Here is a 21,595-nt window from a genome sequence, read left to right on the forward strand (position 1 = left end):
GGTCAGATCCTGGCCAGTGCTGGCCACGATGGACAGAATCTGAACCCCGAACACGGCTGGGGGCAAGGAAATTGTACTGCTTCTTGGAAAGTGGTTTGACAGCTTCTTAAAATCAGATACCTGCCATGTGACCGGGCCATTCAGCTAGGTATGTACCCGGGAGGAAACTCACGTCCTCGCAGGGACCGGGAAGCAAAAATCACGGCTACTGTATTTGTAAGAACCCCCGTCTGGAGGTTCCCAAATGTCCACCAACAGGTCAACCGATAAAAATCTGTGGCCTGAAGTAAGTCAGTCGTGGGGACGTGATGCGCAGTGTGGTGACTTCTGCTAACCAATCTGTCCTGTGTGTTTGAGGGCTGCTAGGAGGATAGGTCTTCCAACTCCCGTCACGAGAAACACAACAGTAGCCGTGGGGTGTGCTGTGTGTCAACCAGACTGACTGCGGTGGTCGTCTTGTAGTGCACGTGTCTACCGAATCGTTATGTCGCACACCTGAAACTAAACGTTATGGGCGGTCATAGCTCACTGACAAAAGTAAAATGGATTCTGTCTAGCAGAAACAGAATAAAGAGCATGGATGGATCTCAAAATCATCTACTGAGAGAAGGCAGATAAAAAATAAAACCTTGGGCCCCAACAGCCCAGGGTGGAGACCCCCCAACCCGGAAGTCCAAGCCGAAACTTCCGGCAGCCTAATGGCCTGTTTGGGTGGCAGTTCCTGGCCCACACACTACCCACCTGCACCTCTCACTCTGCCTGCACTCTTTCCCCTCCTCCACCCCTAACTCCAGGAAGGGCCACCTCTTCTGGACCCTGCTCAAGACCAGTGGCCCCCACGGCACACTTTACTCTGTGCTGGCCCCCTTCTCTTGGGCCTGGAGACACCGAGGGCCTCAGCATCCAAGCTGCTACTGACCCCGAGGGCTGGTTTTGAGGCTGCCCAGGCCCCCAAATGCAGCCTCTCCTTCCACACAAGGGGAAACTGAGTCTGGGGAGGTGGTTTTCCAGAAGTGCAGTGGAGGAGGGCTGGAGCTTGAGAAGGAGCTGATGAGGCTGACCCGGAGTGGACAGAGGCATGTGGGAGGCATTGAGGGAGGCCCAGAAGCACAGGGCATGTGGGGGCTTTGCAGAGGCCCTGCAGACACTTGGTCCCCAGCCAGGCTTCCTCAGACCACATGAGTGCACCATGCCTCCCGGGTCTGTGCAAGCCTTGCAGCAAGGGTACCCAGCAACGATCCCTGTGGGTGGAAGGCGAGGGCATGGGGCTACTCTGTGTGAGCAGATGGAACTCTCATTCCTCCACATGTGCATTTGGAGCACCTGCTCTTTGCCAGGTTCTGCAGGAGGGAGCGTGATGGCCTCATGGAGCTTACGGGCTGATTAGCAGGAATTTAAAAACTGAGGTGAAAAACCATGGGCTGTGGAGCTGAGCAGGCCTGGGGCTTGGTGGCTGATGGCTGATGTACCCTTGGATGTCTCTGCTGCTGTCATGAGGTGGGACCGGCAACCCTCCTTTCTCAGGTTGGTAGGAGGGAGAAGGGAGCAGGAGAGATGTGAGGATGGGCCTGACCGGGCCTTCCATGCTGGGCATGGAGGGGTGCCCTGCATGTCCCCATGTTCCTGCTGGGCAGCAGGCCTGGACAGTGCCGGGGCTCCCAATGTCTCCCATCATGGGGTGCAGCCGCCTCCCCACCCACATCAGTGCCCAGGGGGATTTTGTCTTGGGAGGGGGATGAGCGGGTAGGTCTCATCCTGGGGAGCGAGCAGAGGCTGCAAGCAGAGGCTGTGGACTGCTCCGCACCCCTTCCCAAGCTTGCATGCCCCAAAGCCCAGGCAGGTAGAGGCAGGGGACTGCAAGACGGGTTCCAGCCATCAGCAGGCACACACTCAGACTCACTCAACACCCGAAACACCTGTCACTGAAAAACGCACATTTACCATCCGTGCCTCCCCCTCCCCCCAGGCCTTCCCATGAGTTCAGCCCTCAGCACCTGTCGCCTGCACCGTCGGAGGCTCCTGCAGGGAGCCCTCAGCCCCAGCCTGCAGGTCCCCCATCCACATGCGTGTGCCACATGTCTGTGCACACACGCGTCCTCACAAACACGCACGCACACATGTGCATGGCCAATGCACATGCAGAGACGTGTGCACATACACAAACACGAGCGCACTGATATGTACACACATGGGCTAAGGGCACAGCCCTTCTTTTCATGACCACCTAGCCCTGCCTAGTCCCTTCTGAGGTTTGGGGTTGTGTCCTTGCTTGACCTGCACACAGGCTTGCCCCACCTGCTGCCCTCCCAGCTCTGGCAGCTGCTCCCTGGCCTCCAGCCACACTCAGCCCCCGTCCTCCCCGGGGGCGATTTCCAGCTGCTCCGCTGGTCATGTGCACCTGCCGTGTCCCCTGTCTGCTCTTCAGGCTGGGGTGGTCATGCCGTCTGGGTGTGGTCAGTGCCTGGCCCAGGAAGCTCTCGCCTCCGTCCACTCCTGATTTGTCCCCTCCTCAGCCTGGAAGCTCCCTGAGGCGGGGACTGTGCCTTGTTCATCTTTCGTTTCCAGGGGCTGGCTCTTCACCCCTCCCCGCTCAGCAACCTTCACTGTCCCCCTTCCCAAAGGCAGCCAGGCAGCCACTCCCCCAGATGCGGGATGCCCTTGCCTCACTTTGCGTCTGTAACACAACCCATCAGTTCCCAGGCAGGCAGGAGCTGCCTTCTGCGGGTCTAAGGTCTCCGTGAATAAATCCCAGTGTGCCCTGGACATGGACCCCTTGTCCTTCTGTCCCTCCCTCCAGCAGAGTCACGCCTTTATTTTGTCTTCCCAAGAGAATGTTCTCCCCAGAGGGTGGGCTTGGCTCCTTGCTTGCTTACTCTGCAAGAGCCTCGGCCTGTGGCCTCCCCTGCACCCCGTGTAGGGGCCTGCAGGCTCCTGGGGCAGGCCGGCATGTCCTGGGCTCTCCTGGAACCCAGTGCACACACCCGGTGCCCTTCCCTGCTGCACCCTCTGGCTGCTTCCAGCTGGCTGAGGCTCCCAGTGGCCCTGCTCCAGGCCCTGAGTGCCCGACCCCGGCCCGGGGGGCCAGAATCACTCCTACTGGAGGAGACTGCCTCTTCCTCTGCCCGCCTCCCCTCCTGAGATAAGGGAAGAGCCAGCAAGCCTGGGGCCTTGCCCCTTCCCCGAACAAGGGCTTGGCTGCTTATCAGGCTCAGGCCAGGCTGCCAGACATACTCGAGGGGAAGGGCGTGCTCAGGGCTGGAGGGGGAGGGGTCCCCCTTGAACTTGGAGGAAGAAGAAGTCAGTCTTTCCCTGCTCTGTCACCAGCTGTCCGTGTGACCCTGCTCAGGCCTCCCTCCCCTGTGGGCCTCAATCTCCCCTTCTGCCCAATGAGGAAAACACTCATCACACATGAAGTCCCGAAGGCTGAGGACAGCTTGTAGCCCACCCTCAACTTGCTCCAAAGGAAAAGAAGCCTCTGAGGAGAGGCCACGAGACCGGCAGCCAGAAAAGCGTGCGACGGTTTGCTCTGGCAAAGAAAGTCTGTTTAAAATGGAAGACACGGCCTCCACACAGTTTGGGAAGGCTGTGTCCTGGCATTGAAGACGCCTGGCCCGCCCCACCTTGCCGGAGGGGTCAGGGCTGTGGGCACCCCAGCAAGCAGGCAATGGACACCAAGCACCCCTTGAGCAGATGCTCCAGAGACACCCGTGGAGGCCTTCTCACCAAAGAATCAGGAAACTTCAGACAAACCCAGGAGGCCTGACCAAGCTCCTCCAGGGCATGAAGAGCAAGGACCAGATGGACCTAAGATGGGATCCCGGACAGCTGGAAAAACGGGTGAAATCCGGGGATAGTCTGGAGTTCAGCTAACATGGATGGGTATTTGTTCTGATGGATGCTGCTAGACTGGTGGGTTGTCAGCCCTGGGAGGTCTGGGAGGGGATGTGGACACTGTGGGCACTGTTCCTGTGATGTTTCTGTACGTCCACAGTTCTTTTTAAATGCATGCTGAGGCCATGCAGAAGGAAGAGCCCAGTGTGTCCAGGTGACACCCACAGTAGTGGGGCTTCTGATCCAGGGGTCTCTGGACAGGCTTCACTGTGGGCAGGAATCACAGGGCATGCCAGAAAACTTCGGGGTGTGTGTATGTGTGTGTTTTGGATAGAGAACCCATTGCTTTTATCAGATTTCCACAGGGGTTTGAAACCAGAAGGTCATGATCTGACACAGCCTCACGCTTTGGAGGAAGTGGGACAGGGCACCCCTGAGGCCGTGGGTGGGGAGGGCACAGTGAGGACTCAGACCAGGGTCTGGAGCCCTGGCAGCCGCCCCAGCCACAGCGAAGTTCTTAGCCACCGACAGCAGCTTTGTCAGAGGTTTCTGCTTCTGTTTACACAACAGAGGCAGCTATGGAGTGGGAGGGGAGCCATCACACCGTGGGAAGGGAATCACATCTTTGCAATGAGATTGGAGACACCTCTGTCCCCATCACCTGCAATGTGCTCCAGCAGGTCAAGAGAGGAGGAGGGCACACGGGCCCCTGGGACGGAGTCAGCCCGAGCCTTGGGAGCTGCTCAGGACGGCTCTGCTGGCCCCAGGATGCTTCTTCACACCTATGAGATGGGCTTTGCCTCCTTGAGCCTCAGCACTCCAGAACTAGACCAATCTTGTTTCCAGACTTGGATTTCACAGGCTTGTTGAGTACCAGAGATCATTTGAGGACTGAACTAGGACTGCCAAGTGTTGTCACTTTCTGTGAGAGGATAAGACCTATGGAAAATGACTGTCACAATTTCAGAATTGAGGTCGGGGCTGGGAAAAGGAAGAAGAAAGGGAATTCAGTGACAAAGTCATTCTGTGAGTTAAGCATCTTCCATGGGGAACACCATCTTTGCCAGAAACTTGACATTGTTTCATTACCAATTATTTACTGAGTTCCTGTGAAGTATCAATGATCTATTCCTCTTTCCATTCAACTACCATCTTTCCACTTATCCTTGCATCCATCCACCATTTATCCATCTACCATCCATTTATCCACCCACTGTCCATTTATCCATCCATCAAACCATCCATCCATCCATCCATCCATCCATCCATCCATCCAGGATCTTAGAGTCTATAAGGAGCTACACACTAGGCTCAGAACTAAGAATATGAGGTGGGCAAGATGTAAGGTATCCATTCTCAAGAACCTAGGTAAGAAATCTGCAAGAAAATGGATTGCTGCTCTATCTGATGAAATTTCTAACAACCCAGGTTTTTGAAAGTTGAAAAAACTACCTACCCATCCAATTGTTAATTAAGGAGAAGCTGGATGACCCGTTCTCCAGTGGAGAGAACCCTTGCACTGGAAAGGAGGAGGGTGAACCAGGGGAATCCTGCCTTTAGTGAGAGGCTCTGCTGTTGTGAATCCGGTTCTTGGCTTTGAACTGTGCAAAGTCACCAGCCTTACAGATCCTGAGATATAGAGTAGGGAAAATAATGGCACACAATGAAGTTTGCCAATGTGAACTCTGGGGCAGGATTGAGAGGGATGGATGGGTGAGTGGCTGGTTGGCTGGCTGATTGGGTGGGTGAGTGGGTGGGTGGATGTGTGGGTAGATGGATGGGTGTGTGGGTGGGTGGGTACATGGATGGGTGGATGGATTGATGGATGGATGGATGGATGCTGGATGGTGGGTAGATGGGGATGTGGATGGATAGATGATGGATGGGGGAATGGATGGACGGATGGGTGGATGGATGGATAGATGGTGGAACATGGGTAGATGGGTGGATAAATGTATATATGGATGTATGGATGGGTGGGTGGATGGGTGGGTGGATAAATGGATCAATGGATGATGCATGGTGGATAGATGAATGTGTAGATGGATGGATGGGTGAGTGGGTGGATGGATAGGTGGGGATATATGGGGAATGGACAATGGGTGGATGGATGGATGGATGGATGGATGGATGGATGGATGGATGGATTGATTTTTGGATGGGTAGATGGATGAGTAAAGTCTGGGACAGCTGAGGGAGTCCTATGTGGTGAGAGCTAGCTGTCTGGCAGAGGGCAGGGAGAGAAGCCCCACAGTGTTCCATCGCAACTAGGCTGTGGAAACTTAGGTGTCACCCATGAAATGGGCTTCAGCAGTAACTTTGCCTCCTTAGCAAAGTTTCAGAACTTCAAATTAGAGAGGCCTTAACAAATTCTTGCTTCCAGATTCAAATTTCACGGTCTTGTCAAGTACCAGAGATCGTTTGAGGACTAAATTAGGATCACCAAGTGTTGTTACTTTTACTTTTTTTCTGGGAGAGTAAGACATATAAAAAATAACTATCATAATTTCAGGAAAAAAAAAACCTTTTAACACACACAAAAAGATATGTTTCCAGGGTACTTTGTGTTGAAGAAAGTTCATCTTTCACGCTTCACCATGAAGTTGGCAATTGGCAACTGGTAATTGAGCACTGACTGTGCTCTCAGTGGACAAGAAGGCTGCAGCCTCTGCTCTGGAGCTGACCTTCCTGCAGAGAGGTTGCCCCGGAAGCTGTTTCAGCAGGGACCAATATGTCCCCCTGCCTTGAGTCTGCCAAGTGCTTTCATCACTGCTGAGAGAACTGGCCCAGACAGGAAGAGGGGCACTCCTCCCTGCCTAGCACTGGCATGGGTCCTGCAGGGTCCCTCAGCCCCAGCCAATTGATGTACTGCTGCCCACAGCAGTGGATGCTGAGCCCAGACAGGGCCTGGGGCAAGGCTCCCGCACCCCCACCAGGTCTTTCTGGTGCCTGTAGACTTCAGGTAGCTGGGCTCACCTGTCCTCTCCTGAGGGAAGACTGTGGGGGATCGCACTGGATGACAAGGATAGGGACATATACTCCTGGGATGAGACTAAGGGGGTGCTGGAGTGGCCTTTCCAAGAAACACGGGTGACTTCTGGGAGCAGAAGTTCCTGGAAGGGGGCTGTGGTTCTGATGTGACCACTGATCAATAAGATGGAGTTCCTGTGACATTCTGCCTGCCTGGGTGGACCCCTCTAGAAGCTCTGCATGGGGGAGGGCTAGAGGCCGCTCCAGCAGCAGTCACCCTGGGCAGTGTATCACTGAACACACATGCTGGGCCCTGGGGCCATAGTTCTTGGCGGGACACCCATTTCTCTAAAGGGTCCCCAGGTGATTCTGATGCAATCCTGGGATGAACCCTGGGCTCTATAATAGCCCAGGGCACAATGACTCACAGACCTGTCCCCCTCCTCAAGATGGTGGCCAGACCAAGCAGGCCTGTGGAAGGAGGCCCCCAAATGTTACCCAGCCAGGCGAGAGGAGGGAGCATGGGGGGGGGGTCTCCTTTACCACCTCCTTAAGATGAATGTATGGGGGTGGTAGCATGGAGGGTTTTGATAAATCCTCCATCAGACAGACATGGAGGGGCTGATATGGGGAATCTCTGACACTTTCCCCATCAGAGGGACCTGTGGGGCTAATATGGAAAGCTCTGACACCTTCCCCTCCAAGTGACATGTGTAGGCTAGCTTGGGGGATTTCTGACACACTCTCCCCATCAGAGGAATATCAGGGGACTAATATGGGGGGCTCTGTCACCTCCTCCATCAGAGTGATTGAAGGGGTTAATGTGGGGGATCTGACACCTCCCTAATCAGAAGGATTCCTCTCTCCATCAGAAGGACATAGAGAGGTTAATATGGGGGGCTCTGAAATCTCCACATCAGAGGGACATGGGGGCTACCTTGGGGGATCTCTGACATCCCCTCCTTCCTGCAATGGACTGCAGACCTTTTGTCTGGCCCTTACACAAAGGCTGGCCCCCGGTCACCAGCCTTTAGGACTTAGGGGCCCCGCCTCCAGTCAGCTGGTGGGAGGCAGAGACATAGGCCCAGGGCAGGGTAAGGTGCGAGCTCCCCTGAGAATTGCAGGTCCTACCTATCAAAACCTTTCCTTGGCTGACCCAGTGGCAGAGGAAGGGCTCTCCTTCTCAGCTGACCTTGCCTCCGGAAGGTGTCCTGGGACTCCAGGCTCTGTCTCACCTCTGGGCAGTGCTGACCTTGGGGCAAGACCTCCATGGCATTGAGGTTGGTGCAGCCCATAGGTCTGCAGAGGGGGTGCAGCGGGGTGGGGTGCATGCTCTCGTGCCTCTGTGGAGCCCCCCCATGGCATTGCCTGCAAGCACAGCGCCCTGGCCAGGGCAGGAGTTCCCAGTCTGCAGCCCCACCACCCCACCACCTTGCAAGGAGGTTGGCTGAGCACGGCTTGCTGCGGCTTCCCTCCCACCAGGTGTGCGGGGGTGAATCCCCCGTCCTACAGGCCAGCCCTGCCAGCCTGGACCCTCTGAGTCCTCCTGGTGCTCTGAGTAAAAAGCACGCTCATTTTGGTAGTTGCAGTGCCCACAGCTGGGTGGGCTTTCCAGGAGCCTGGGCTCCTGGGGATACCAAGTCCCCAGGCTTCTCTGCTCCTGCCCACTGCTTTCACCATGCAGCATCCCCAGCATACACACGACCCAGACAACAAGGTGGTCTCTCCGTCTCTGAGGTCTCCCAGGACACTGCCCACCCGGCAGGTGAGGGGTGGAAGGAGGGAGGATGCAGAAGTGGGGGAGGGGCACAGACAAGCAGGTCTTGCAGCACCTGTGCGGGTGGAGAGGCCAGCAGACGCTCCCACCTCCCTCCCTCCAGCCAGTGAGACCTGGAAGGCTCTTCCTGAACATTCTGTAAGTTGGCGCCTCCTCCGCCCACTGATGCCCCAACACTGAGCGGGGACCCGGGCTCTGCCCAGCGGCCAGACGACCAGGAGGACGGCCAGAGGCCTGGGCCAGCAGGTTCCGCCCCTGCGACGACGCCCACCTTCCTTGGTCCTGGAGCGGGCAGCGTCCGGGAGGGGCTGTTGCGGCGGCATTCGTTAACCCCCGGCCGCGTCCCGCACAAAGGAGGAGCCACCTGAGAGCGGAATGCGGCCCGCGCCCCACTGTGGCCGCGGCCCCTGACACCGCCCGGCCGGCGGCGCGGCCGGCGTCCTGATTACCTGCTGGGGCTAATGAATCTGGCTTTGTGAGGCACTGTCACGCCGCGTTAGGCCCACAATGGCCCGCGATATTTTATATGAATTTCCCCCTCGTCGGCGATTAGGCCATAGCAAGCCAGTCATAGCAACCGGGAGGTATGCGCGGCCGAGGGGCCGGCGGCGCGAGGGGAGCGCGCTATTCACACGCTTGAACACTGCTCTCCCGAGGGCGTGTGAATCGCCCGCAGCATTTCACTTTCCCTTGTGCTTAATCTTGTCCTCGTCGTGGGGACATTGTGTTCCGAGCCGGGCGCGGCGGGGTGTCGCCGGGGTCTCTCCTGGCTCCTCTACACCCCCCCCTGCTGGGCAGAGTTAATGATATACAGGGGAGGCCGTGGAGACCGGCCGAGCCCCCCAGCCACCGGGAACCGAAACACTTTCCGATGGGGGTCAGGGGTCGCAACCTGGATTCGGGACGCCGCTTCCCCCCTGGCCTGCATCTCCTCCGCGGCCCCTCCTGAGCCCGGCGGCTTGTGGCTTGTGCTGTCCTGGCCGGCCTGCCCCAGCCCGTGCCTGTGCGCTGGCTGGGACACACAGGGCGGCCGACAGACCACCCCCTGGAGCCTGACCGCGGGGACGGGCTCCTCCAGGAGGCGCCGGGTGGAGACGCGCCCTACCACCTCCGCAGCAGCGCGGGCCCTGGAGGAGACTGACCGAGGACAGCGGCAGGGGTGTGCAAGGAAGGACACCATCTGGGGGAGGGCACACCCTTGCTGAAAACTTGATTGACACCTGTGGACCCCGCCCCAGAGGCTTCCGGAGCCCTGCAGTACCCACCAGGACCGATGCTGAGAGGGTCGGCTCTCCCCCGCCCCCCTCCGTAGCCAACTCAGCTGCCTACCGGGTGAGGTCCAGGTGTTGACCCCAGGCGAGGGCCAGCCCATCTCTCGGCATGGGCAGTGACACCCCCTCCCCATATACTGCTGGGGACACCTGCTCCCTGACGCAGAGGGACAGGCCTGGCGTCCCCTTGGCCCTGAGACCCCAGGGTAGCCAGGGGAGTATAGCCCTGTTGCACTGGGCTTCTGAGTGAGTGGACAATGCAGGCTGTGGGCCAGTGCCCTGGCCGCGCCACACCTGTGCCCTGAAGGGCTGGGGTGCTGGGGGAAAGAGGCACCAAGGCTCCTGCTCCCTTCTTCTTGCAGTTACATGCTGCCCCAGAGACTGCTGGCCTGGACCTGGGCCATGGTGGCCACTGAGCTCTCTCAGTGGCACGTTCTGCTTGGGCCTCCTCCAGGATGGCAGTGGGCCTGTCTGCTGGGGCACTGAGCCTTGGGATCAGCCTTGTCTGCCCTGTGTCTTCCCCACCCCCTCACCTCCCTGGGGGTCAAGAGGAGGTGTTGGCCAGCTCTCAGGGAAAGCAGGCCCTTCAGGTGCCTGGGGGCCTGCCTGAAGGGACAGATAGCTGCCACACACTCAAAATTCTTCAAATGCTTTCTGCCCCACGACGCAAGTTACACGGGCCTGCTGCCTTCTGAAGCAAGGGCAGGGAGCAGTTCTTCCCAGCCTGGGCTCACTTCTAGTGCCCAACCCCACGTTCTGCACCGGCAGCTTCCGGAGGTCTGAGTGATGACCCAGCCCCCAGCCACCCCCCCACACACACACGTGCTCACACACACATGCACACGCTCGCACACGTCCACACAGGGCTGGGCCCCTCTCTTCAGCTGGCTGGGCGGCATTAAGCCCTGTTCAAGAGGCCGCCTCAGCAGGGGTGGCCAGGCGCCCCGTGGACCCTGCCACAAAGCCTGGGTGACCTCTGACACGATTAGGGTCGCCCTGACCCTAATCCAATCAGATTGATTACCACAGGCGCGGCCAGGCGGGCAGGCTGGGGCCTCTACAATGGCCTCCCAGAGCTGGCTTCTCTCTGGGGCACCTGGCGGCTCCTTCCTCGAGGGCCATTCAGCTTTTTGGCCACAATGAATTCCGCCATTTCTCAGCCCTGCAGCAGGCAAGGGGGAGAGGGGGCTTTCTCTTTCCATTAAAGCCAAGTGCTGAGGGCCTGGGGGTTGAGACAATTTTCATCCCAGAAATGGGAGAAGGGTGGGGGGAGAGGGGGTAGACAGGAGGGGCAGAGGGAGCAAAGGGCAGAGAAAGGAGCGTGGACATGGGAAGGAGACATGGGGGTCATGGGGAGGTGGATGTGAGGAGTGGACTTGGGGGAGGGGAACAGAGGGGAGTGGACATGGGGAGTGAACATGCAGGTCATGGGGGTTATGGGGGGTGGACATGAGGAGGGGACATGGGGAGGGGACACGGAGGACATAGGTATAAGCGGACATTTTGCAGAAGAGGGGCCAGGACACAGACTTTTAAGGAACAAGGCAGTGCAGGGGAGGATGGGAGCTTCCTGGGACCACAGCCCAGAAGCCAGGGGCTTGTCTGCTCCTTGGGTGCTTACTTCCTGGGCACTGGAGGGCCTGCTGTCCCCAGCAGAGAGCTCTGCTCTCCTCTCAGACCCCTGTCAGGTATTCTCAGCAGCCTACACAGCCCCATACAGGAGTCCCGGCCTGACCCCTGCACCACTCCTCAGTACCCTCACTTGCAAACAGACCAGCAGTTTGTTGGAGGGGTGTTCGGATTCAAGTTCCTGCTGTGTGGAAAACACTTAGCATAGCCGCAGAAAGCACTGTGAACGTGTTCTAAAGAAAGAGAGAAGAACTTTAGCGATCCAGCTCAGGTGCCACCCCCCCTGGGAAGCCCACCTGCCCACCTGCTCAGTGCCTCCTTCTGACGCACCAGCTATGTGCCAGAGCAGATCCTTGGCACTGCCCTCGCAGCTGCCTTGCATTCGTGCTGCATGAGCACCTGCTGTGCACCTGCTTGCACCTGCTGTGTGTGACTGGAGGGCACCCTGCAGGGCCTGGTGCTTGTCCTGGGAGAGTGATGGTGGGGACAGAGTCAGGAAACTTGGAACAGCTCTGGGGGCCTGGGCAGAAGGCTGAAAGAAAAGGTGGAGCTGGAGAGAATGAAGATTGCAGGGACTGAGCCAGTTTCAGACTTCAGGGAGCAGTGAGGACACGGTGCAGAGGCAGGCAGCTCTGGGTGGGCAGGAAGGTCTGCGTGCAGCAGCAACGTCTGAACCAGATGGGGTGTGGGCCCGGGGAGGGGGTGGTGGTGATGCAGAAGGGCAGAGCAGCAGGGAGTGGGTGCAGAGGCCAAGGGCCCCTGGAGGCCACCCTGACTGGGGAGCTTGCAGGCATGTCTGAGCATGGTTGCAGGTTTGGCTCTGAGAATGCAGCCCAATGTATGAACATACAGGGAAAGGATGGAGCTTGTGGCCGGGGAGGGCAATGCTGCACCCCAGGGGTCTCCAAGGCAGGTCTGTGTATCCCGGGGGGGGGTGTGCATGGAAATGGGCCAGGATCCTTGGACAGCACAGTGGTTCCAAGGCATCCTCCCTTCTTCTCTGCCTCCACCCCTATAACCACCATCTCCCACTTGTCCCAGGAGGGGACTTTCAGGCTTCCAGGCCATGTTGATAACAACTGGGCCATGGAGCTCTCTGCAAAATAGGTCATCATCCAACTCCTTGTTTTCCACAGGCTGAAAGGAGGACCCAACTGAGCCATGAGCTGACAGATGTTTAAAACTGTTTGATAATAGATCATTATGTGATTTTTGTCACATATAACTCAGAAAAAACTCAAAGAATTGAGAACCACGTTAAATCAAAACTTTCCCATGTCACCTATTCATTGATATGAATGAAGATCCTCACACCCGGATCTTTAAAACTTAAAATGAAGTGCAAGGTTTGTATGCTGAAAATTGCCCAATGTCATTGAAAGAAACTGAAAAAAGCCTAAATACATGGAAAGACATCCCATGTTCATGTTCTGGGTGGCTTAATATCAAGATGGCCATATTCCCCAAGGGGATGTGCAGATTCAACACACTCCCTACAAATGTGAGCTTTTGTTTTTGCAGAAACTGACAAGCTGACCTAAAATCCATACAGAATGGCAAGGGGTACTGGATAGTGAAAACAGTCTGGAAAAAGCAAAGCAAAGTTGGAGGACCCACACTTCCTGATTTCCAATCGTACTGCACAACAGGAAGAGAACAGACATGTAGACCATGGGGTAGAACAGAGCCCCGGAGTAAGCCCAGGCTTCCTTCCCTGGCTTCCAGGTGGGGTCTGACCCTGCCTGACACTGCCCTCCTCCACCACCCAGCTGGTAGCTTCTTCAGGTAGGTCAGGCTCCTGTCTCCTTCCTGAAATCCCTGACATTTCTTCTCACCTGGGGGAGCAGGAAGCATTCAGGGGTGTTTAGGGGCCTGCTGGACATGTCTCCTCAGGCCACAACACCACTGGCACAGCAGAGGACCTATGTGGGTGGCAACCACACCACACAAGTGTGTTCACATGTGTGCATACACATGCACACATATGCATGTACATAAATGTGTACATTTGCTCGCACACATGTGTGCTCACAGATGCATACACATACATGCATGCATACCACGTACATGCGTGCACACACATGCATATACCATACATGTACAAATACACACACATGCATGCACACCACACCACACACTTACAAATACACACACACACACACACACACACAGGCCCTCATACAGCTGATGTACCACAGCGTCCTGTGACCCTAACTCCTCCCACACATGGCAGCAGCTGTCCCTGTGGGGACTACCATGTAATTACCCCAACTAGCAGCTCTGTGAAGTCAACTGAGTGGCAATTAGTGTCCCATTTTATAGACAGGGACGCTGACACTCCAGGAAGCCAACTGACTCACCAGTCAAGGTCACATGGTGTGATCCCTCTCCTTTCCCTACATGGCCTGTGGGCATGACCATAACCACCTGAAGGGGGGGAGCCTCAGGTGCTTGAACAAATGCAATCTGGCACCACCAACCCTCCATGCAATGCTTGGTTGCACTCTCGGGACCCTTCCTCAGCTGTCTTCCCCTCCATGCACACCAGTGGTCCCAGGGTCCAGTGTATCTTCCTCCCAGACATCTCTTGTCCTTCCTTCCTCTGCATTCCAGACGCAGCTGCACCAGTGCATGTTCCATCCTTCATGCTTGTCTCCCTAGAGGACCTCGATATGCCACTGAGGGGTGGGGTCTGGGTCCCCTACCTTAGAATCCAAGTGGGCCTCTGTAACTGCCTCCACTAACAGAATGTGGCACTGCGTAGCCACTGAGGCCAGTCTGGAAAAGGTGGTGTGGAGTGGCATCAGCAAAATGGCAGAGTGAGGAGATCTGAGGGCCCATCACTCCACAGAAACATGGCAAGAATGGAGCAGAAACTGTCAGAGCCAATGCTATCAGAAACCTGGAAGGAAGTTCAAGGTTTTTAGCAGCCAAGCAAATGCTGAATCAAGAAAAAGGTATCTCTGACAACTTAGAAGAGCTTTGAGGCATTTTCACTTGGTCACAGCACCACCCTCCCCAGCACAGTGAAGTCTCGAGGTGGCAGTGTGAATTGTTCCCATGTGGTGGATGGTTCCAGAGGGAGCAGAGTGGATGTTGCTCCTTAAGAATTTGTCTGTTTGACCTGAAAAACTGATGCCTACCTCAGAACTCAGGGTGGAACAGTGGCTAAGCAGAGGCCACTCCTGGAAAACACTGAAAATCAAATGAGCGAGTGGCTGCCACATGGGGCAAAAAATTATAGTTGGGGCCAACAGTAGACATAGCGACCATCTGGTGGAAAAGTGTTGGGGAGAGTTGCTTTGGGGAATGAAGTGTTTGAAAAACTGCTGTGTGTACGAGGAAAGTTAAAGCCATGTGCCCACCAAGAGCAGAGAGCATGCTCAGGAGAGACCACAAGCTTCCACCCACAGCTGATCTTCAGGCTCAGTGCAGGCAGGAAGTGAAGGCCAAGGCAGGGCTGTGAGCAGACTAGCTACTGTTGAAAGCCTGCACAACACAGCCAATCCACAAAGATGAGAGGAGTCTTCTTTCTTTGCTTTGTTTTCTTTTTTCTTCCCCTCCAAGACATTAAGGAAATTTTTGCCAAACCACTAGCTGACCACAAGCTAAAGACAAATCACTAAACAAACAAGCAACTACAACCCACAGTAAGCATGCTGAACTCCAAGGAGGAGAAAGAATTTGATTTCCTGAGTGGCCATCTTGTAATGATCAAAAGGCACACATTTCAACAAAAAAATTACAAGGCATGCAAAGACACAAGGAAGTACAGGCCATTCAGAGAAAAAAGAAATTAACAGAAAGTATCCCAAAGAAGCATAAATATTGGCTGTACCAGACAAAGACACTGAGTCAACTGTCCTGAATATGCTCAAAGGGATAAAAGAAACCAGGAGAACAAAGTCTCAACAAAGAGAGAATATCAGTAAAGAGATAAAAATTACAAAAAGCAACCAAATAGAAATTGTAGTGCTGACAAGTATGGTAACTGAAATGGAGTATTTGCTAGAGGTTTTCAACAGCACAGCTGAGCAGCAGAAGAAAGAATCAGTGACCCTGAAGATAGTTCAATTGCAATTATGCAGTCTGAGGAGCAGAAAGAAAAAAGAATGAAGAAAAACGAACAGACCTGTGAGACATCATCAAATGTGGTAACAAACACCACATTGCAGGAATCCCAGGAGAGGACAGAGAGAAAGAGGCAGAAAGAATTTTGAAGAAATAATGGCCAAAAAGTTTCAAATTTGATAAAGGACTTGAATCAATATTTCCAGGAAGTTCAATAAACTTCAAGCTGGATAAATATACAGAGATCCACACTGAGACATATTTTAATTAACTATCAAAAGACAGAGACAAAGAGAATATTTAAAGCAGCAAGAGAGAGGCATCTTGTCATGTACAAAGGGTTCTGCATGAGATTAACGGACAATTTCTCATCAGAAACCAGAGTCAGAAGGTAGTGGGACAATATATTTCAGGTACTGAAGGAAAACACTGTCAACCAAGAATTCTACATTTGGCAAGACTATCCTTCCAAGATGAAACACTGACCTAGATGACATGGATACATTCTTAGACACACATAAATACCAGAACTGACTTAAGAAGAAATAGAACATCTGAACAGACCTATAACAAATAATGAGATCGAACAAGTAATTTAAAACCTCCCAAGAAAGGAAAGCTTCACTGATGGATCCTACCAAACGATTAAAGAAGAATCAACACCAATCCTTCTCAAGCTCTTACAAAAAGCAGAAGAGCAGGAAACATTTCTTAACTCATTCTCTGAGGCCAGTGTTGCCCTGATACCAAAGTCAGATAAAGATACTACAGGGAAAGAGAATTACAGACCAATGTCCCTTGTAAATATTGATGTAGAAATCCTCAACAAAATGCTTGCAAACCAAATCCTCCAGCATGTTAAAGGGATTATTGACCATGACCAATGGGGATTTATCCCAAGAATGCAAGGGTGCTTCAGTGTAGGAAAATCAACCAATAATAACACATCACATTAAGAGAATGAAGGAACAAAACCGCATGGGCATCTTAAGTGGAGCAGAAAAAGCATTTGATATAATCCAACACCCTTTCATGATACAAAAATTCAACAGATGAGAAATAGAAGTGAATTTCCTAAACCTGATAAAGGGCAGTTATGGAAAACCCACAGCAAACCTCTTACTTGATGGTGAAAGACTGAAATGTCTCTCCCTAATCTCAGGAACAAGACAAGGATGCCCACTCTCACTGATGCTACTCAACATAGTGCTGGAAGTGGTGGAACAATTAGGCAAGAAGAAGATAGCAAAGGTATACAAACTGGACAGGAAGAAGTAAAACTGTCACTATTCATAGGTGACATGATCCTATATATAGAAAATCCTAAGGAACCTATAAAAAACCTCTCAGAGCTACCAAAAATTAAGCAAAATTGCAGGATACAGGATCAAAACACAAAAATTATTTGTATTCTATATAGTAGCAATGAATAGTCCAAAAAGGAAAATAAGAGAATAATTCCATTTACAATAACATCAAAAAGGAAAACAAATACTTAGAAATGCATTAACCAGGGAGGTAAAGTTAAATGCATTAACTGAAAACTACAAAACTTTGCTGGAAGAAAGCAAAGAGGACCTAAATAAACAGAAAGTAATCCCATGTCATAGATTAGAAGGCTTAATATTGTTAAGAGGGCGATACTGCCCTAAATAATCTACAGACTGTAATGCCCATGAAAATCCCAAAAGCCTTTTTCACAGACATGCAGAAGTTGATCCTAAACTTCATATGGAATTACAAGGGACCCAAATTGCCAAAACAATCTTGTAAAAGAAAAATAGAATGGAGGATTTGATTGGCACTTTCTGACTTCAAAACATACTACAGAGCTACACCATCAAAATAGTGTGGAATTGGCAAGAGGACAGTCATATAGATCAAAGGAATGGAATTGAGTTAAGAAATAAATTCCACACATCATGGCCAACTGATTTTTGACAAGGGGACCAGGACCATTCAATGGGGAAAAAATAATCTGTTCAACAGCAGATGATGCTGGAATAACTGGATTTCCACATGTGAAAGAAGAAAGTTGGATCTGACCTCACACCATACACAAAAATTTACTCCCTGTAAATCAAAGATTTAATGTAAAAGATCAAACTATAAAACTCTTAGAAGAAAACACAGGTGTAAATCTTTGTAACCTTAGATTAGGCAATGCTTACTTTGAACACTTCAATAAATAAATTGGACTTCATCAAAATTTAAAACTTTTGTGATTCTAGGACACTGTCACAACAATGAAAAGACCACCTATACAATGGGAGAAATTATTTGCAGATCATGGATCTGATAAAAATTCAGTGTCTATAATATATAAAGAGGTCTGACAACTGAAAAACAAAAAGACAAGCACCCCAGTTAAACACTGGGCAGAGGCGCCTGGGTAGCACAGTAAACTGTGCATCTGACTCTTGGTTTTGGCTCAGGTCATGATCTCAGGGTTCTGGGATTGAGCCCAAGTTGGGCTCTGTGCTCAGCGCAGAGTCTGCTTGAGATTCTCTCTCTCTGTCTCTCCCCCTCTGCCTCTCCCCTCCATGCACTCTCTCTCTTAAATAAATAAATAAATAAATAAATAAATAAATCTTTTAAAAAATTGGGCAAAGAATTTGAACAGACGCTTCTCCAAAGAAGACATACAGATGACCCACAAGCCTATGAGCAGATGCTCAACATCATCGGCCATGTGGGACACACAAATAAAAACTGCAATGAGATATCCCTCCACACCCACTGGGATGGATAAGGAAAGAGGCAGACATGACACGGTGGTGGTGAGGCTGTGGAGAAATTGGAACCCTCGCACATTGCTTGTGGGAATGTAAGATGGTGAGGCCCCTGTGATGTTTCCCCCAAATCTTAATCAGAACAATTCCACTCCTAGGAATATATCCCAAAGATTTGAATACAGGTATTCAAACAGATACTTGTACAAAAACGTCCATGGCAGCTGTGTTCACAAAAGACACAAGGTGGAAATAACCCAAAAGTCCATCAACAATGAATGCATCATAAAATGTGGCCCATCTACTCAGTGGGATACTGTGGACCCATAGGAAGGAAGGAAGTGCTGACACACGCAGCACGTGGACCGATCCTGAAAACATCATGCTGAGTGAAAGCAGCCTTTCTCTCTCCCCGGCCACCATATTGCAGACGCCACTTAAGGGTGTGCCTGCGGATCTCAGCGACGGTTGCCAGACGTGGGAAAGAGCGGGGACCCGCTGAGGCGCCGACCCGCTGCCCTCTGATTTGCAGACGTTGGGATATACAGCGCGTGGGTATTATTATGCAAACCACTATCTTTGGTGGAAATTTGCTCTTCACCAAAAGTTAACCAACGCCCAACCCTCATCTTCTACCTCTTCCTAACATAACTCCCTGGCCCTAGCACCCTGGATAACTCCTGATGTGTGCCTCTGTTGTCCCCCACCCCACCTCCCCTCCCTGTGTTTAAAAAACAAAATTGTATTTTCTCTCCAAGACACCCCTGAAGGCCTGGTTCCTGTGGGAAGCCTGTCTCTTTGGACCCGTACAATATCTCCTTGGGGAAGGGGAAACAGGAAAGGACCCATGTGGGAGATGCCCCGAGAATGAGGTCTGCACAGCACGGCCAACCTGCTGGAGACGCCGTTCCCAGGCGGCGCACAGCAGAGACACTGAGGCGGGTCAAGACAGAGCAGCTCCTGCTGCTGGGGGCTGCTTGGACCTGGAGCACACCGCCCAGCTCGTAGCCTCCACCCGAAGGCCATGAAGGGGCCCCGCGTACCTTTGTCCAGCACAGGGCCGAAGATGGCCAGGCTGTTGTTGACCGTGGTGCAGTTCCAGCGGCGCCCACGGAACTGGTGCTGGCACTCCTCGATGCTGATCTTGATGCCCTCTGCCACGCTGGGCATGATCTCCACGTAGTTCCGGCAGAAGCGCAGCTGCTTGGGGACCAGGCCGGGGATGCTGGCGCACAGGATGGGCTGAGTGCCCAGGGATGAGTACTGGGGTCCGACGGCCAGGGACCTGGGGAGAGGAGACCGGTCAGCTGGGGGGCTGCTCAGAGGAGGGAGTGACCCTAGCCAGTCCCAGCACAGCAGGGTGGAAAGCCCCCGCAGACATTCACAGCACTGTGACCCGGCCAGAGCCACCCAAGTCCACACCCACAGGAGCACGGGTGGACAGGGGTGTCTCCTCCTGCTGCTCCGAATGGAGAGCAGTGAGCTGGGGGGCGGGGGAGAACAGGGGAGTCATAGATGGGGGCAAAAACCAGGGCACAGGGTCCTCCTGAATTCAGGTTGGAGGACCAGCGTGAGTGAACACCGCCCGCCACGGATCCCACTCACCGCTTGCACCGTGACATTTAAATTACGTGAAACAACAAACGAAGAGAGAGAAATTTGGTTTTTCAGTCCCACCAGCCAACATGGCCATGGCTACCGAGGCGGTTGGTTAGAAATGCTACCTTTCCGTCCCTGCGGAAAGTCCTACTGGACCGTACCTGTCCGGGGTGATGGGAGCGCTCTGTGATGGAAGGGGGTGTTGGTTACACACGTGTTCACGTGTCAAGACCGACCAAACCGTGTCCATTTTACTGTAGGTAATTACACCTTGATTTCAAAGAAAAGGTGCCAGGTCCTTTTGTGGACATATAGTAAAGAGCTTCTACGATCAGATGGGTGACAAGTTGTAACACCTGCCGGGGCCCCTGGTGACCCCTATTCCGCCGTACGTGGTCACTCCCTCCTGTTCCCCGGGTGACGGTGGATCCTGCCGCCCATGAACGACCCCGCCCAGTGCTGCCCGTGGTCGGTCTTGCAGCGCTCTCCTCTTCCAGCTTGGAGAGCCCATCTGTGCCCTTCCTCTGGGCTGCTGGGCATGCTGCATCCCAGGCCAGAGCCGAGATGCACAGCTGCCCATCAGCCTGGCAGGAAGGTCCCTGCTTATTTATTTGGTAGCTTGGTCTGGTGGCCTCCAGGCAGGAGGGCCTGTGTCTCCTTTGTCTGGAGGGAGAAACTGAGTCAATGACAGCTTTATTAGCCTCAGCCGAAGCGCCCCCCTCCCAGTCTCTTCTTGTTGCCCTGGGAGGTTGAGCACCGGGAGAGAAGGAGAGACAAAGGCTTCTGTGTCCCTTAGCAGCCCACACACCTGCGTTATGACAGTGACCTTAGGTAAGTCCTACCTTGAGTCTAACCCAGTTCCATCCAGCTGTGGTAAGAGCCGGGGAAAGTGGGGAATCACTGTCTGTCAGAGAAACAAACCTACCCTCCGGAAATACACAGGAGATGCTAACCTGCTTCCCTCCTCCTTCTCTAACATCTTCAAGGCTGCCTTGCCTTGAGGCACAAAGCCCACACCCTCCAGCACCTGGAGCTTCCTCAAGCCTGTCCTGCTAAAATCTGGCTCAGTCTGCTCTCCCCGCACACACTGCAGGCCCTGCACCACCGCCCAGCCTCACTACACCTTCCTCCTCCTCCAGCGGTCTCTCCACCGACACAGGCTTTGTCCCCCCGGTTCCCGTGCAGCCCCCTGCCCCTGTGTGGGTCCCCCTCCTGGCCTTCCCTCTGCAGCAGCTCTGCCTTACTTAGGAAGCCAGCTGGGAAGTGGGCAGTTTTCCCACCTCCGCCCATGCTCCCCTGGCCAAACCCCCCAACAGCGTGTGTTTCCCCACATTCCTGGGCATGCCACCACGTCCACCGTCTCCTCGCCTTCCTCTCCCCCTGCTCAAGAACTTCTTAAGAATTAAAGCCTCTCTCTCCCCAGGAGCACAGCACCTTGCAGCCAGGCGCCCGAGTCAAGCCTCCGTCCGTGGGCTGTGGGCCCGCGTTCCTGATCGCCCACACTTTTAGACCACGCTCCTGGCATCCTGCGTCTCTCCCACGTTCACGCCCCAATATCTGACCCCCCTTCCTCGGCTCAGTCCGCAGGGGTCCCGTCTGTCCTTACCCCAGTGCCTTGACAAGCTGCACAAACCAGACAGGACCTTGTGTCAGATACCGCAGGCCTTCCCACTCCCAAGTAAGTGTGTGTCCCCAGGATGGCCTGTGATGGTGGG

The 21,595-nt window shown here is 53.7% G+C and overlaps 1 protein-coding gene and 1 long non-coding RNA gene across 2 annotated transcripts in view; one reads left to right on the forward strand and one right to left on the reverse strand.

Annotated features, from left to right (window-relative positions):
* Positions 1-21,595, reverse strand: part of WNT3A (Wnt family member 3A) — a 40,980-nt gene that overhangs the window by 6,605 nt on the left and 12,780 nt on the right. Inside the window, exon 2 of the mRNA XM_040622757.1 lies at positions 19,325-19,566. Within this exon, the coding sequence (XP_040478691.1) occupies positions 19,325-19,566 (242 nt within the window). The remainder of the gene's footprint in view (positions 1-19,324; positions 19,567-21,595) is intronic.
* Positions 3,310-4,730, forward strand: LOC121100827. The gene is made up of 2 exons (XR_005832622.1): positions 3,310-3,909; positions 4,512-4,730. It is a non-coding gene; the product is annotated as an uncharacterized LOC121100827 (long non-coding RNA).

This window comes from Ursus maritimus, unplaced genomic scaffold (assembly GCF_017311325.1).
Source record: "Ursus maritimus isolate PB19 unplaced genomic scaffold, ASM1731132v1 scaffold_5, whole genome shotgun sequence".
Lineage (NCBI taxonomy): Eukaryota > Metazoa > Chordata > Mammalia > Carnivora > Ursidae > Ursus > Ursus maritimus.